Source organism: Heptranchias perlo, chromosome 8, assembly GCF_035084215.1.
Source record: "Heptranchias perlo isolate sHepPer1 chromosome 8, sHepPer1.hap1, whole genome shotgun sequence".
NCBI lineage: Eukaryota > Metazoa > Chordata > Chondrichthyes > Hexanchiformes > Hexanchidae > Heptranchias > Heptranchias perlo.
Genome location: NC_090332.1, coordinates 14241275 through 14260261, shown reverse-complemented (window position 1 = coordinate 14260261; position 18987 = coordinate 14241275). Strand labels below are relative to the sequence as shown.

General features: G+C 39.1%; 1 protein-coding gene across 3 annotated transcripts; it reads right to left on the bottom strand.

Moving 5' to 3' along the window:
• Positions 1-241: 241 nt before the first annotated feature.
• Positions 242-18898, bottom strand: ndufaf7 (NADH:ubiquinone oxidoreductase complex assembly factor 7). Of its 3 annotated transcripts, none has more exons than XM_067988702.1 (10): positions 18750-18898; positions 17200-17375; positions 16899-16979; positions 15238-15348; positions 13675-13888; positions 12885-12943; positions 11659-11772; positions 10488-10634; positions 7496-7669; positions 242-4275 (listed from the first exon to the last, which is right to left on the bottom strand). In XM_067988702.1, the coding sequence occupies exons 1-10, from the start codon at positions 18838-18840 to the stop codon at positions 4066-4068; spliced, it is 1377 nt and encodes a 458-aa protein (XP_067844803.1). In that variant the 5' UTR covers positions 18841-18898; the 3' UTR covers positions 242-4065. The 3 variants fall into 3 exon arrangements, with proteins under 3 accessions (XP_067844803.1, XP_067844804.1, XP_067844805.1); XM_067988703.1 differs by having other exon boundaries at positions 10488-10631; XM_067988704.1 differs by lacking the exon at positions 17200-17375 and having other exon boundaries at positions 18750-18863.
• Positions 18899-18987: the final 89 nt, after the last annotated feature.

Genomic DNA, 18987 nt, shown 5'->3' with positions numbered 1-18987 from the left:
AACAAGTTTGAGTAGCCTTACTCCAGTACAAATTTGTTCATACTTTGGCACTAAGTAGACAGCGTCACGCAGAGAGCCACATAACTCACCAATGCGTTTGGGGTGCACCTCTTGCTTGGACATGAAGATGTTGTGATGAGAACTTTAACCTGTGCTATGCCTGACTTGGAATGCTTGATTTTGAGTGAAAAATGGGGGGAAAATTCATTTGTCATTTCGAGAAACACAAAATTCTCAAAAATCTGGTTTTGATTTTTATTCCATGCTGTATTTATAATATTTCAACAAGTCAACATACTGGCTACCACCCAAATGCAGTACAAACTTCACAAGTACATCTGTTACTGTGAACCTACATAACATACAAATACTCCTAGAATACAACAAAGTGTAAAGAGATTTGACAGTTTTTAAATTATGTTCTATAATTTTATATTTGACAAGATGTGCAGCAAAATCTCAGCCCTCTACCATGGTGGCAGATTTTAGTTACGGGCATGAGGAAAATGTATCTCACTGCTGGCAGTTTTAATTGGCTATCATACAGCTGAAAAAGGCAGCGCCAAGGTAAGGTAGAGGCATTTAAAATGGCTAATGGTAAAATTAATTATTTTATGACATATTGGAAAAGAAATTTTAAAAACCGTTAATCAGCAGATTCCAGAGTGTACAAATCAAGATTCCATGCCCTGTCAAAATCCTGACTTTCACATATCAGAGATTTTAATTAAACATATAAATCCATTCTGTTTTTCCTTTTCTTATTTCAGTGTCTGCAACATTCAATACAAATGCAGATTGTATTACAATTGCAACAGAACATCATCACTAAGGTGAAACTAATCTATCGCATGATCGTCTAAACCCAGCTCGTGTTCCCTGTTGGGTGAACTATCCAATGTTTGGAATTCTGTTTCACAGTGCTAGGAAGAGATGACATTGAAGAATTAAAGAACGATGGGCTACTAGCCGGTTAAAGCATAACTGCCTGTTTTCACACACAATTAAAAACCGTTCTGACCATCCACTTCACTGAATCTAAGAGAGTTTAGACTTCCTCTGTGGTCCTCCTGATATCTGGGCCAAACTAGACTTATACACAGGGGTAGATTTTTCTGAGGGATCTTCTCCAAAAGCAGGTGGGATCACACACAAACATAAGGCGGTGAGGCCTACTGCCTTACCACCCTGATTTGGATTTTACTAACCACCCACAGCCCCATGCAAATGCTGGTGGAGAGACAGACCAACGTTCCAGGCAGAGTTTCCTTCCGTCCGCTGTGGTGACAGTAAGCCCGGGGGAAAATACTCCAGTGGCTGGAGTCATACCTAGCACAAAGGCAGATGGTAGTGGTTGTTGGAGGCCAATAATCTCTGCCCCAGGACAATGCTGCAGGAGTTCCTCAGGGCAGTGTCCTAGGCCCAACCATCTTAGCTGTTTCATCAATGACCTTCCCTCTATCATAAGGTCAGAAATGGGGATGTTCGCTGATGATTGCAGTGCTCGGTTCTATTCGCAACCCCTCAGATAATGAAGCAGTCTGTGCCCGCATGCAGCAAGACCTGGACAACATCCAGGCTTGGGCTGATAAGTGGCAAGTAACATTTGTGTCAGACAAGTGCCAAGCAATGACCATCTCCAACGAGAGAGTCTAACCACCACCCCTTGATATTCAACAGCATTACCATCGCTGAATCCCCCACCATCAACATCCTGGGGGTCACTTTTGACCAGAAAGTTAACTGGACCAGCCACATAAATTCTGTGGCTACAACAGCAGGTCAGAGGCTGGGTATTCTGGGGCGAGTGACTCACCTCCTGACTCCCCAAAACCTTTCCACCATCTACAAGGCACAAGTCAGGAGTGTGATGGAATACTCTCCACTTGCCTGGATGAGTGCAGCTCCAACAACACTCAAGAAGCTCGACACCATCCGGGACAAAGCAGCCCGCTTGATTGGCACCCCATCCGACACCCTAAACATTCACTCCCTTCACCACCAGCGCACTGTGGCTGCAGTGTGTACCATCCACAGGATGCACTGCAGCAACTTCGACAGCACCTCCCAAACTCGCGACCTCTACCACCTAGAAGGATAAGGGCAGCAGGCACATGGGAACACCACCACCTGCACGTTCCCCTCCAAGTCACACACCATCCCGACTTGGAAATATATCACCCTGCCTTCATTGTCACTGGGTCAAAATCCTGGAACTCCCTACCTAACAGCACTGTCAGAGAACCTTCACCACACGGACTGCAGCGGTTCAAGTTGGCGGCTCACCACCACCTTCTCAAAAGCAATTAGGGATGGGCAATAAATGCTGGCCTTGCCAGCGACGCCCACATCCCATGAACGAATAAAAAAAATGGCCCCAAAGTCTTACATTGGAGAGAGAGCCGAGTACAGGCCGCTACTTCCTCCAATTTAGCTCCAATAGAGCCATTGGGTTTTTGTTTTTGGGGCTCTTGTACCCATTTACCCTCCGGTCAGTCCCAGCTACTTACCTGTTGAAGGCCCAATCTTGGCCGAAGCCTAGAGTGGGCCATCTCCTATAATCTTGCCAGTATGTCTGCCCCTTTAAAGTCCCTTTCTGGATCTCTTGGTGCTGCAGCAGACTTCTCCTCCTTTGTACAGAGACGCTCACTCTTGAAGGCAGGAAAGAATCTTGCGAGGAGCCTGCCATACATATTTAAGGAGCTCCTAACCTGATGCTCCAGGCATCATGAATATGGGTCAGGCTGGATGGATCAGCTGGTCTTTTCCTGCCTGTCATTTTTGTATGTTCACATGACCCAGCTAAATGAGTCAGGTTGCTGGAACTCCACCAGTGCCCAGTGGTAGCACTTTTGCCTTGGTGTCAGAAGGTCGTGACATTAAGCCCCATGCCATGGCTTTGAGCACATGATCTAGGCTGCCACTGCAATGGACTGCTGCAATGATGGAAGTGTTATCTTTCAGATGAGATGTTAAACTGCAGCTCTGTTTGCATTTTCAGATGGATGGAAGTGTCATTGTCCATTCAAAGAGCAGGGGAGATCTCCCAGTGTCCTGGCCAAAACTTATCCCTCGATCAACACTCCTAAAAGCATATTAACTGGTCATTTATCTCATTTGGTGTTTGTGGGACCTTGTTCTGCGCAGATTGACTGTCAAGTATGCCTACATTACAACAGTGACATTAGCTTAACTAACTTAGTTAACATTTTCCTGTTATTCATCATAATAATGCTCATGTCCCTCTCAACCATTTCAAGAGTCACCTCCTCTCCATTATCCTTCTCTTCAGTAAACTTGGGCTGACAAGAAGCAGGCAGCATTCACACACACAAATGCCAGGCCATGACCACTTCAACATGAAGAGGCCCAACCACTTCCCCCTAATCTTCAGTGGCACCATCACTCAGCAGAGTGCCCCACCCTCAATATCCTCAGAATCACCATTGACTGACTGACTGACTGAAAGTTTAACTGGACCAGCTACATCAACAATGGGGATACAAGAGAAGGGCAGGGGTAGGGTACTCTGAAAACTGGCTTACCTCCTGACCACTCAAAACCTCTTCACCATCTACAAAGCTCAAGTTAAGAGTGGGATATAATATTCATCATTTGGCTGGATGGTTGCAGCTGCAACAACACTCACATAGCTTCCGACTTTGGTTGATTGACAGCCTACCCCTGCACCCGATATCCACTCCCTCCACCACTGGGAATCAAGGCCTCAGTAAGTACTAGCTACAGGATGCACAGCAGCAATTTGATAAGCTTGCTTGGACAATACCCACAACCTCTACCACTACAACCATGAACAGCAAGATCATTGGAACACCATTTCATTTATGTATTATTCCTGAGTCCAGAATTCACATGATCTGAAGTGAATTAGCATCATTTTCATTCTCTGCTTGTGTCAAGATGTGCTCTCCGTGGGCAGATGTACAAGTTATCAGTTTTGAGGTTACAAAAATGATCACATCAACTTGGTACTGTCGCTTTATTTCACTGAGATGCAGCACCAGCAATGACAATCATTCCGAACCAGTTACCTTCTGTCCTCCTTTACAACTGCAGTTCACTGAATCCTGCAACAGGTGGTGCTGTTGCACCATGTTTCTCAGTCTTCATGCCTGCTCCTGACATCAGTCTATTATGAGGCAACAAGGCAAAAAACTTGAATCGTTTCCCCATTTTCTCAGGGTTCATTATCATATCATAGGCATCGATTAGTTTTTGGTGTGTAGCTGGGTCAGATACATTTCTTAGCAGTACCTGTGAAGAGAGAAAAAGTGGGGATTGGAAGAAAGAAAAAGTGGGGATTGGAAGAAAGAAAAAGAAATCAGTTGCCAAAAAAGTAGTTATTGATTTATTTTTCCTACAGATAGAGCACAAATCTATAAATGTGTTAGAACATACAGATAATTGAACATACCCTACATATGTTAGCCAACAATACATGTAAATGCTGTGTTTTCCACACTACTGAAACTACTCAATAAACCTTGTACATCGTGTGGGAGGATCCTTGATCGCCCGTGCAGCTCTTGATTCCTGATGTTGTAAGTGCTGCTCCAGACAGGGTAACGGAGTCAGGCTTGCCTGCAACATTGGGAGTTGGGAGCTGGCACAGGTGATACAGGTGTAATAAAAGCAGGAGTGCAGAGACTTTTAGAGTCAAAGTGCTTCCTTAGGATTTGCGTTGGCAGCTACAGACAGTGGTTCTGGGCCAAAGCACCAGTAGTGTTCCTGCCAAAGTTAATCTAATCACAGGTTCTTTGAAAGATCAGGCAGTATTCTGCTAACACAGCTTGTGTTTTACTCATCAGATCATTGTTAGATCTTGTAGTTGTAGACTTATAACTGCTGTTATATCACCAATTTGGTGCTGGATTCACACTGGAATCTGTGTACATTAGGTACCCAATTGGTAGCACAACACTATTAAATTGTAAATAGTCATCTCCTATATCTGGTCTGGCCAGGCTCCTGTAGTGTGGTAAACGTTCACGTTGCATCAAGTCCAGTATAACAACGAGGGGCTGACATGATGCTGATCACTAGCCACATTTAATAAAATAGTGCAACTCAATCGTCAAATAACCATCTGACCCTTCTAAGCAAAGTGCTTTTTCTTTGTTCTTAGGCTTTTGGCTGGTTTTCCCAGAATAGTTATTTCCCCTCTAGAAAGTAAGAAGGAATTATGTTTACATCTCAACACTTCAGTCAAAAATGTCCCAAAAGAATTACTCTGAAGTTGTGCAAGTGTTGTTATGTCTGTAGATATGGTAGACAATTTTCGCTCAGTGAGGATACACAACCAGCAACTGAACGAGTGACCAGTTCATCTGATTTGATGGTTGAGGGTAGAACGTTGGCCAGAAAACCTGGAAAATTCTCCACCCTACTTCGAACATTACCATAGGATCTTTAACATGCATCTGAACAGGCTGATTAAACTTGGTTCAAATGTCTTATCCAAAGGATGGCACCTCCAACAATGCAGCACTCCTTCAATACTTCACTGAAGTGGCAACCTTATTTATGATCGCAAGTCCAGGAATAGGATTTGAACCCATGACATTCTGACTGCTCTGTATGTTTACATAACAACTGTGACTACATTTCAAAAATAAATGATTCGCTGTGAATGTAGAATGTCCTGAAGAGGTGAAAGATGCTATAGAAATGTAAGTTTGTTCTTTTTTCTTCAACATTTTACAACTAGAAGTTTTCCTATTATAGCCAGTTCCCCCCATATAAGAAAAATATTTCAAGTAGCATGCAAACTGACAGTAAAAAGAGAAAATGACAGAATTCTCCATTACTGTAGCACAACCTAATTTTATTTATATATTAACGACTTTATTTGTTGAACATTTTACACATTAATTAACCACAGGTTCCACTATACCAACAGAAAATAATCTGATTTACGTAATGGAATAGGGGGGGAAAAAACTACATACAGATGAAAAAAAGGGCATATCATCAGTGAATGGACATCTAAACCCTCCTTACACAAGATTTCAGTAATGTATACACCTACACAACCCTGAGCCATGAATCCTAATGTGTGTGTTATGGAGAAACAGAGCTTGTAATATGACATTGATAGTTGTAGAAGAGTATCAAGCTAACATTTTCTAGATGACACGCACTGGTCAAATATTGTATCTAGTCAGTACAAAATGCAATCCTATTATGTAATAAAAGGGACGGAATTTGGCAACCAAGTACTTTTTCTAATCCTGTGGCTGCCACAGCACAATCGTGGAGAGCAGCTTCCCTGGGCTAAACAAACAAGGAAAAAAAAATCAGAGCGAGTAAGTACTCTGGAGAAAAAGTATTTACTGTGGAGGACTGGAAAATTGTACTAAGACAGGTCCAAATTCTTTACTGTAATTTTGATTAAAACAGAAGTTCAAATAAAAAGAATGCTGCTTTGAAATGGCTGACTTTGCCAAACAATCCTCTGCTGTGAACTCTATTCGATGTGCCGTTGAGAAGTAGAGCTAATCACAATGCAGAGGTAATTGCGCCTCCCTGTGTGTAACTGAGCCATACAGACCAAGGTTTCAAGTTTGATCCATGGTTTGTCCCGAGTTAGCTGACCTCAGCCAGAGCAGTAGTAAATTTGTTACAATTCACCACTGCATCTCTAGGTTATGGAAGGGCAAAAAAAAGTCAAGTTCCTGCTCCTGAAAATACCCCTGCCGGAAAGTATTCATAGATGGACGTTGGGTGAGGTTAGGACTTGCGTGGCTGTCATGTACCACTACCTCTCTACTACCCTGCTGACGATCACTGTCTGGGCCCCATTAATGAAAAATGGCCATTCTGATGAGGCAATTGTGAAACTGCCCCAACAGCACCTAGCAACTTCAGAAGAGGGGAAAGACTAGTGGGGGGAAAAGAAAGGGCAGCTATCTTGCAATAAGGAATTTATGCAAAAGCCATAATGAAGTATCTCATTTCTAATTTATTGCAATATATTATCGATTTTGACAGCATTACTGGTTCACATTTATGAACCAAAAACTGTGAAAAAGTATATAGCACAAGTTCAGGAAAAGATATGTTTATGATTAATTATGCTGTAAAGCATCTAGGAAAGTGGTCTGTGAGTTTCAAACACCTGTCCCAAGCTTCTGAAGACACTGTCAGCTCCCCAAACAAAACAGTGCTTTCACTGCAGAAAACATTTCTAATATATACCAACAGAAATACTGTCCTAGTAAGTCAACAAGTACCCAAAAGTCAGATCAGTTTGAGTACACTCAAGATCCCCTCATAGATCCCAGGAACCTCAGCTTGAAAATTCAACAATCTAGGAAATCGACAAGTAACAGTGACAGTGCAATAACGTAGGGAAAGGGCAAGAGAAGATACTTAGATTTTGGACTTGAAACTGCATCAAAGGTACAAAAAGACAGAAATAAATTAGGCCACAGCATATAAAGAGGGAAAAACAGAACTGCTGGCAATGTCTTACCTGAAGTCTCACATCAATGCCCATATTCTTCAGAAATTGCTGTTGTTCAATTGGTCCTAAGGAGGTAACCTTACCCTCAGTCATTTGCCGAAGGTAACTGAAATCAACATCTGCTGTCAGGTCTGCAGTTCCAGGTGCTGTGAGCACTTCATGTAGCTGATGCCCATGGAAACCCTTTACAAAGTAATGGTTATTAAGCATAATAATATTAATAAAGGTTGTTAAATACATCCAGCAACTTCTGCACATAAAGGTTACTCTTTAGAACAGATAAGCAGTAGTGACAGAGAAAGCAGTCAATGGTTCTCTGGAAATATTGACTTGTAACCAAGTAGAGAGTAAAACATGGGCTTTGTATTTGAATGATCATCTATAGAAGCAGTCAAGACAAAAATATACTGGTTTATACTAGGTTAATTGATGAATTTGCAAATCACCACAATTAAAATGTTAATATGAACTCAATTCAGAGGAAAAAAGTTTGAATGAAGTTCAGTTCATTAGGACTAAATTAATCTTTTAAAGAACGTCATTTTATCAGTACTCCATTCAGAAACAATGAGTTGCAAACAATATTTTTGTTTCCACTTTAAGTCCTTCCTCACTCCTATATATCCTATGTTGTTGAAGCAGAGTCCATAAATTATTTTAAAAGATAGTTCCTTTAAAAAGAGGAATATTAAAGAATAAAGTGAGCAAGAATATGGGATTATAATAGGTAGTGTGTGTGGAGACTCAACTGGCCAAATGGCTTCTTAATGTACTTTAACATTCTATGATTCAATATCTAACACAGACACTAGCATGATGGCTGCCATCTTTTCTGTAAATTCTATGATTTTATCTTTTGGTTTTGCTGATTTTGTTGGGGGAAACCAGATTGGTGATGTGATTGCGCTAATTGTGCAACTAAGATGAATGTAAAAATTTGCAGGGCTATGGGGAAAGAGCAGGGGAATGGGACTAACTGGATTGCTCTTACAAAGAGTCAGCACAGGCTCGATGGGCTGAATGGCCTTCTTCTGTGCTGTAACGATTCTATGATTCTAAGTTGATACATTAATAACTGTACACTAACGATACACAACAGTGTGCTTCAGTAATTGCCTCATTTCAACTATGTCCATTAAATTGAACGCCAATGCAATTCTCTGATGAAATTACCAATATTTAAAAAACAAAAACAGAATAAAGGATTCTCATAATTAATTACCTTTCTTTGTAAGGGTTTGATTTTTAAAAAGGGTTTTGATTTTGCAAATAACTTGTACATTAAAATGAAAACAAGATGACAAATTATGAAAGAACTCCAAAATGTCACTAAGGAACTTTTGTCAAATCTACTTAATAGTTTTTCTTCAAGTTATTCTGATAATATCCTAGTGTTTATAGATAATAAAACACGTAATTCCTACCCGTATTTTTGAATGAAGCCCAGTGCCCAATATAAGAGAGGCACTTAAAATTTGATGAAGCATTTTTAAAAGTTTTATAATGACAATCATCTATAGACAGAAAGGCCTCATGATCAATATCCTCTCCCAAAAGTTATTCCACCCCCCTCCATTTACACATATAAATCGGTTCAAACAACAGTTTAAATCGAAATGGGCTGCAGCTGCAAACAACAACTTGCATTTATATAGCACCGTTAACGTAGTAAAATGTCCTAAGGCACTTCCTAGAAAGCTTCATCCCTAAGCTTTAAAACGCAATGTGGCATTAGATCAGCATCAGTGTATAAGAAATTGGGTAGAAAACCACTGGTGTCACATCACATTGTGTTGACGTCTCCAGCAAATACACAAAAGGTCAACATGAAACTTCACAGGGATCTCTTGAAATTAGGACTTCCGATTCAAGCCAGTCATATTATAAAAATTAACACCAAGTCAATTCTAAATGCCCAAATGCCAAGAAACCATTTACAATCACACAATGACTGTTTTCTACTATATAAACTTGAAAACATTTGTTACTATCCTTTGTGGGTTTAATTCTTCAAAAATCCAACATTTTGCAAACAATTTTGGAAAACAGTAAGGTCTCATTCCTTTGGAGATCTAATATATATATATTTATATTTTGTTGCCTTCTCAATGTTAATCGGGAATGTCCTTGGCAGCAAAAGTAGGTCAAGTTTTTTTTTTAAAAAGAAAAGACAAACAAAGTCACTGCTATGAGAACATTTCATTCATCAGTGAAATGTCTGTTGAAAACATTGTAGCTAGCCTGAGGGAATGTTGTATTTTGCAAAACATTTTATTTACTAAAAGGGACAAGTCAGTATCCAAATACAAAAGAGTCTAACTTAATAATGATATTTCACTAAATGTAGATTATACATTTTTCATTAAAAAAGCATTCAGATTGCATCACTAACTGTTCACGTTATGTCTCTGTACTTTTCTGATCATCTATTAATGATTAAGGCTTTACCAATATTAATTGATCCAATCAATTAAATAAATTGACAACTTTGGGCTTGGCTTAGATTTAATCATTCATGTACCCTTGTACAGAAGGCAATAACAAAAATATATTTTTTGAAGTTTATCACCTGTGGGCAGATAACATTTGTACTGATTAAAAAACTGAGTTATTAACATTACTGTGCTAGATATTGTATTCTCATCCATTAGAAATTGTAATTGAAATTCACAGCATGAATTAATGTACAATAATTTTCAAGAAATCATTTCATTAACTAATACCACCGCCGCCTCTCACAAAAAAGAACATTAATAATACTCAGCCATGCCAGTACTATTAAGCATCAAACTAATCTCATTCTCTGTTTTAATTTGAATTCTATAGCACACAACATCAGAATATGAAACTCGCAGCACACAAGATCCACATTTAATAACATAATCCAGACCAGTAAAGAATGAAATGCCAGTCTGTGGTGGATATCTGGGGGATGATTGCAATATGATGGGAGACCTACGCCTACTAAAGGCTCTTTAAGAATATGCTTCATTGAACTTACTCTAAATGTGTCGGTCTTTGTTCCATTATGGCCATAGTCAGCTATTAGTGCTGCTCCCCCATCTTCAGTAATTCGACTGGCTAGACTCTGGATGATGACACCAGCCTCAGGGCAGATCTCTACATGGTCTCTTTCATCATTTCTCTGCTTGGAAAGGAAAATAAAGACTTTTACTACAGGGCCAACAGAAAATATTGAGTAGTAGACCATATTCAACTTCCAAAACACAAAAGAACTTCAATAAAACAAACTATTTAAACCTTTCCTGAACAGCCATCAATAATTATGGTAGACCAAACTTGTATATTTGGATGCCCAATGCAGTGATATGGGAAATGGGAAGAGACACTGTAACTTGTATTGTCTGCAGTGCTGAAGTAACTTTTTTCTTCACATTTGTCTTGGCAGAAGCTGTGGTGAACTTGTGTTGACTTCTCTAAACCTCAAAAAAATGCCCTTTCAATAACCACAGCTTCCTTGTCTCCACAAATCTGTGATAGATAGATTTGTAGCTCTTCTATCTTTTAACATTGGTATCTGAAGTTATACAATTAGCCTTTAATGGATTAGAGCAAATCACAAAATTATATAAAGAAAAACCTAATCCATAGTATTCTTTGAATATTCTGTTTTGATGCAGAAACATTACTGCAACTCCCAAAAAGTTTAACTAGTTATTGAAATATTATTCAAATTCCATAGTTATATAGTCACCCACTTTTCTATTCTGCACACTATTTCCCAACTAAGAGTTTCACTCCTGCCTTTGCTCAGCTACTCTATCTAATGGCCCACCCAAATTTGAAAAGCATAATGTGGCAGATTGTAAGGAAAAACCTTGAACATCACCTTTCTTAGCATGGTGTGGACCCATTAAGGCACAACCGAACAAGCAAATCCAACATAAAAATGACTCGGCATTCAGTTCCTCTCCATTGCTTTGCACAACAAATGTGATGAAGTAGCTACTGTACAGGATTTTTCATTGAAGGAATTTTTTTTTAAACTGGACATTTACACCAGCAATTTCCCACTTTGCTGCCGTAACTTTGGCTGAAACCCCGTTTACACAGGAGAAGCTCTGAGGAAATTTACCCCCTTAGATTCTTAAAAATTGAACAAACTTAGAACAAACACTGTATCCAGTGGTGCAACATTTTTTCAATTTCACCTGAATCAATGTTTTTGAAGCCAAAGTGCCAGAAGGTGCGAGAACAAACCGAAGCTTTTTTGGTGCCTTTGGTTCAATGTCGATCAGTATTTCACGCCATCCCTGCTTGGTTTTCTGTAAGTGATGGACATTTAGTAATTATAAACTCGTAATGGCTACAGTTTGAAAAATATAGAGTTCATATTTTAATACATGCTAATAGTTAATATTATGCCATTTCACCAGAACTTTACCTCACTGAAGGAAATACAGTATATCCTTTGAAAAGCAGTCTTTTTTATGAAAGCAGTCTTTATGAAATCATAAGTAAGTGAATACTACAGAATACAACACATTAGTTATTCAGTTGCCTCATATTTTACAAGCAAACATAGCATAATTGCTGTGACAAACCCAAATATGGTCCCAAAGTTAATGGGGAATGTTGACAGTGAAAGATTTCATTGTTGTCCCCCTAACTACAGCAATAATTACTCACCTGTTAGCGTGGGTACAAACTGTGAAACTGAGGGATTAGAGAAGTAATTAGAAATTACAGTAGTAGTTAGTGCTGCATTTGACTATTTGAAGCTGTGACCATACTGTATATGCACCGCTATTGCTGCACCCCAAGTGAGTCGCAGCCACAATATCAGAAGTACAGTCAGCAAGTGCAGGATTCAAGCGGCAGCTACATGTGCAATCAGTGCTATTTTAGAATCTGTTTCGTTGTAGCCAGCTTCCTTTGTTCACGGCATAAATACCAGATGAAGCCAAGACCAATATGACTTCTGTTTCATTTGTGAGTTCATTTATTTAAACAAACTAGTTTGCTCAAAATTTTGCAATCTCTGGGCGCAGTGCGAGTAGAACACTTCAGTAAAAAAAAACACTTCAGCATAACAACATATTTGAGTCTCACAATAACTTTGTTACATTTTTCTTGGCTTGGTAAAAAATCTTTTTTTTTCAGTGCCCCTTGGTTAGGAAGGGAAAACTCACTTCTTGTACTAAAGTTCTGAGGGCGAATGGAAGAGTTCTATTGCATATACCATCCTGAGTGACTGCACCTTCTAGCTTTGCCGACAGTACTTATTATCTGCAGTAAATAATTAGCCAGTCCATTTGATCCCCCCAGGTGAAGGGGACTAATTGGAGGTCAAAGGAATGAAATGAGGAACAGAAGCTGTGAAATAAAAATACAGATCAATACTGTTGGAATATGATACAAGGCCTGATGCTTTTACCTGAAACTTGTGGATTGGAAGCACGTCAAAAAACTCATGTGCAAGATAAAAGCTGAAACCTGAAAAAGAAATGAGCATTGATAGATTAACACTAAAGCACATGTTAAGAAGACAGGAGAAACATTTAATTATTTCAACAATTTTTAAATTGATTGCAATCTTTCTAGCAGCTGTAGTCAAAAGGAAGATAATTTCCTCTAGCCCCTTCTAATTACAGGTAAACAGGCTGATGATAAACGAGGCTGAAAGCAATGTGAACACAATTCTGCTGAAAATTCTACAACTTTAAGGTATAGAAAATACAGGAATGGGGTCAGCTGAATAGGGTTAGTATAGAGTAGAATACCTTCTAAGAAACCATTAAAGCCTGAACATATAATTTTCAGGGAAGTGTGGAGAGAAGAAGGCAGTTGGAATGCAGCAACACCAACATTCTGAAACTAATAAAAGTAGTAAATCAAAATTGTAACTGAATTGGTAAAAATAAATGAAGTGGGTTGATTTGGGAGAATTTGTAAATTGCAACCTATTTAATCAACTTTATCTATTTAAGAAATATCCAATTTCAAAGGTTATATCTACATATAAAATATTAAAATTAAGATGATGGGATTTCAGTGTGCACTTCCTGTCCGATACATTTCAGGCATCACCCTTCCTTCCTTCTGTCATACTTTTGTATCAGGCATAGCCTTCACATTTAAATTTTCTATTTTACTCCACTATGTTACATGATATTTTCTTAGTTTACCTTCTTTTATATTTTAATTAATAAGCGGGTTAGTCTCACCTTTAGGTACATCCTGTAAATCCCTGTACCAGGAGATTGGAAGTCCTGTTTTGGTAGTACCCATCTTATAAATTGCAGCACTGGGATCATGTAGCAAGTGCTGCTCTCCTTCAGTCAGAAGCTGTGCTTGAACTTCACCAAGTTTTGGGCTCACTTCAACCAGATGCACAGAAATTTCAGATTCCCTCAGCACAGAACGGAGCTGGCTGAAGACCTAATTGTCATCAAAAAGAAAAGTGCAATTGCAGATTAACCTGTTAAACAAAAAGTTTGCTGTGGGAAGTGCACCTAAAATAAATAGCAATTGAAACGATTGACTTGTACAGTATTTGGTGACCACCCTGCCATAATATTGTTTGTTTTCTTCTTCGGTATTTAACTTTTTATTTTTGTTCACAACCCCTGTCTCGGAAGTAAAGCTTGTGTGCTGCCCAACAAACGATGACGATTCTTTGAGATTTCACTGGGCTCTGGAAATCCCATGAATTAGACAGTGTTAAAAAAAATCCTTGCTGTTATCCATTCAATTTGGGTATCTTGTAACCAATCTCAATAGAGTTGGCAGTAATATTTATAACCACTGACTAGACAGTTCAGGTGAAGTGCATGACATCATTACACAATGATATTTGTTCTATCAAAGTGTTGAAGTTGGTCAAAGAAATATTAATATATAATTCTGGGCCAAGAATGGATAATTTGGCAATAGATCAATCTACACTATTTTTAAATACATACACAGGGTAACAGAAGGGCAGTGTCAGTTAGATTCACATGATGTCACTATCGGTTGAACTACCCTAAAGCAGGCACTGGATTTAATACATCAATGTCACTAGTGAATTTTTCAACATTGACAGGTTTCACCAACCCTATGGCAAACAAAATGACCATGTCTCATGTAAACATCCTTTATATCGGAGAAATTGCATATTACTAAAAAAAATTTAAAGGATTATTCTGAATTATCTAATTTTCAAATACATCTATGAAAGTCATATGCTTAGCTAAATTTATGAAGATACTGAAAGTGATTTCCATAAATATAGTTAAATCACCATATGTTTGTATCCATCCTCAACAATGTAGATGAACCACTAAAAATTATACGGTTTACATTTTCCGAAGAATGTTGAACTTAAACTATTCACTAATTTTCCCCTATTCTTTCTTATATTAATAGAATATTACACTAGTGTAGGTGTATTTTACAAGTACTTTCACAATTGTCAAAAACCATAAGTCATAACACCATAGACATTTGGATGAGGTAAAGAAAATTTCTAAAGGAGCACAAATAGTTCAATATTCTATTATGAATGTCATTAAATTTATTATGCAATGCACTATATAACATAAGCCATTAAACAATACCCACCATTAAAAGATAATGAATTGTTTTCAGTATAGTTATACTGATTAGAAGTGAAAATGATTTCTAAAATCCATACATTACAAAACATTTTATTTTTCATCTGCACTAAATATGAGGATGGAAATATTCTTAAGCAAATTCATGCTTCGGTGTTTAAGTTAGTGCACTCACAAAGCCAAGAAACTTACCCTTAGAACATCACTTGCCAAAGTACCCCTGCCAGGCCCAAGTTCTACTAGTTGAAATGTCTTTGGTTTACCAGCAGCCATCCACTCACTTACACACCACACTCCGAGTAGCTTGAGGGGTGGGGTGGGGGTGCGTGGAAGAGAAAAAATATCTTAGACAACTCTTTAATTTAACTGCAAAAATCTAGATACAGGATTTTCTAAGTGACCAGTTGTTACAGTAAATTAATATACTGTAGGCACAAGTCAGGAGTGTGATGGAATACTCTCCACTTGCCTGGATGAGCGCAGCTCCAACAACACTCAAGAAGCTCGACACCATCCAAGATAAAGCAGCCCGCTTGATTGGCACCCCATCCACCACCCTAAACATTCACTCCCTTCACCACCGGCGCACTGTGGCTGCAGTGTGCACCATCCACAGGATGCACTGCAGCAACTCGCCAAGGCTTCTTCGACAGCACCTCCCAATCCCGCGACCTCTACCACCTAGAAGGACAAGGGCAGCAGGCGCATGGGAACAACACCACCTGCACGTTCCCCTCCAAGTCACACACCATCCCGACTTGGAAATATATCGCCGTTCCTTCATTGTCGCTGGGTCAAAATCCTGGAACTCCCTTCCTAACAGCACTGTGGGAGAACCGTCACCACACGGACTGCAGCGGTTCAAGAAGGCGGCTCACCACCACCTTCTCAAGGGCAATTAGGGATGGGCAATAAATGCCGGCCTTGCCAGCGACGCCCACATCCCGTGAACGAATAAAAAAAAAACTGAATAGTAGTGTTACTTATTACTAATGAAAAGAGCTGAAAAAATGCAATGTCCATATCAATGTAAACACTTCATAGTATCTTATTAAACTTTAAAAGGGTAGCACACCTACACCACCAGAACATTGCAGTCTCAGCTAAAAGATCAGCACCCAACTAACATCAACACTTTGGCTTCCTCTAGACTGAGAATATTATCCACCTTGAGAAAGCTATCTCTGAATGGGTGAAGAGTGGGCTAATGGACCAAGTTGAGTGTGGGGGGGGGGGGGGGGGTCTCTTTCCACACTGCTCAAACAAACTTCCTGCTGGGTTGACTGAGCGGCAACACTGATCATCCCTCTCGTGAACACGGATGCCATCTATTAAGCTAGGGAAATAAAAGGAAGCAGGAAGAAAATACCCACTCCACAGTAAATACTAAAAAGATGCAATTGCCATAATATGCATACCATTTATACCTTTTGCAACCGGTGGGCACCGCAGGGACTAGAGTGTATACTGGACACCGGTAATAATATCATTATTTAAGTTTATAAATTTCCTTTGTTTTTTATGGTTTAGTTCTTTATTAGTTGTGCCCCTCTAAAAAGGGGGCACTTTTGTTTAGTTTTTGTTTTCATGACACTGGAGCAACCCTGTGTCTCCTTATTGGCTATTTTAGAAAAGGCATACCATTTATAGCAGTCCATTTTAGTAGTGCATACACTTTTGAAAATTCTATATTAGGCTATGATCTAAATTTTTACAACTAGATCCTGCTTTCTTAGAATCAAATAGTTTTACTAATGGCCACTATCCATTTTGTGTAAATTATAGTGGGCAAATATTTTTCAGGGTTCTAACAAAACCATAACAAGTTACACAGCGCACATATATAGCCGTACCTCTCCAAAGATCTGACTAATCTCAGGTGATGTAATGAAGTCTCCTTGTGCTCCTAGAACATCTCTGTAGTAATAATATCCCTGGAACAGATTACACCAATAATCTAAATTAACATTGCCCATTGAAACAAACACTTTGCTGATTTACATAATTATGCTTTTTTAAAAACACATATACAGTATACTAATTACAGGAGTAGAAAAGAGGCCAGTGACTGTAATAATATAGATCTAATTAAAGAATTAAAATATCAGCCTATTCCCAAGGTAGCAATTTTTGAGTCCGTGATGAATTACATACTGTGATAGGATTGGTTAAAACTTCCCGCATATATTCTGCTACTGAGATTGGGCCTGTCGACTTTATTTTTGAAATCAGATGCTTTAGCATCCGATTATCATGGTCGCTTTCTTTTGTACTTTCTGATGTTCTGGAGCATGACCTCATCCATTGACCTGCATATAATCTTCCATACACTGCAAGAAATGGAACATAAGATTGAAGCAGTGTTCCAATTATACACAACAATCATTTTACTAATGTGACAACTTAAGTCAATGCCAGTTTACTGTACATTAAAAGAATCCAAATCTCACAATATGGGCAAATATAGGGAAGAAGAATCTAGAACATCACTAGTTTTATTTTATTTCAAGTGCTAGAAAAGGTTTCATTATATTTTTAAGGCTGGGATAACTGACAAGTTCTGCTTAACCTAATTCTAACCCTAAGGGCAAAATCATTATTGAAACAACTGTCCTTTAATAGACATATAACCAGAGCTTTCCACATCTGGGAAATATTCAAGATGATACATACAATCAGTAAGACTGACATGCGGATTGTAATTAAACACAATCAGGATAGTAATAGATTTCAAGAGGACATAGACAGGCTGGTGAAATGGGCGGACACATGGCAGATGAAATTTAACAGAGAAGTGCAAAGTGATACATTTTCGCAGGAAGAACAAGAAGAGGCAATATAAACGAAATGGTACAATTCTAAAGGGGATGCAGGAACAGAGAGAACTGGGGATGCACATACACAAATCTTTGAAGGTGGCAGGACAAGTTGAGAAAGCTGTTAAAAAAGCATATGGGATCCTGGGCTTTATTAATAGAGGCAAAGAGTACAAAAGCAAGGAAGTTATGTTGAACCTTTATAAAACACTGGTTCGGCAATAACTGGAGTATTGTGTCCAATTCTGGGCACTGCACTTGAGGAAGGATGTGAAGGCCTTAGAGAGGGTGCAGAAAATATTTACTAAAATGATCCAGGGATGAGGGACTTCAGTTATATGGATAGACTAGAGAGGCTGGGGTTGTTCTCCTTAGAGCAGAGAAGGTTGAGAGGAGATTTAATAGAAGTGTTCAATCATGAAGGGTTTGGATAAAGTAAATAAAGAGAAGCTGCTCCCATTGGTGGAAGGGTCGTGGACCAGAGGACACAGATTTAAGGTGATAGGCTAAAGAACCAAAGGCAACATGAGGAAAAACTATTTTACGCAGCAAGTAGTTATGATCTGAAATGCACTGTCTGAAAGGGTGGTGGAAGCAGATTCAATCGTGGCTTTCAAAAAGGAACTGGATAAATACTTGAAGGGAAAAAAAATTGCAGGGCTACAGGGGAAGAGGACCAACTGGATTGCTCTTACAAAGAGCTGGCACAAGCTCGATGGGCCGAATGGCCTCCTTCTGTGCTGTATCCATTCTAGGATTCTATAACACCTGGAGTTGTTTATTTTAAAAGTAACAAGATAAGTAACACTTAAAGCAGAAGGACTAACTGTCACTGCTAATGATCGACATGTGGCAACTCTGCAACCTGGAGGTTTACTTCACAAATACCTGGAGAGCCTCTTCTACAAATATCATAGGAAATTCGTCTGCATAAACACTTCAGTCCTGGAAGGAACCTCATCGTGATCAGCCTCATCATCCCCTACATCTAATGTTGGTGAAAGGCAGAAACCCCACAGCAACCTCCAACTAACAAGGCTCGCATCCCACGTGAGCAACCTTTGACCCTCAACCAATCACCCTCCCCAGGTCCTATTCGCTAGGTAAAGAATGCTGTTTTCCCCAG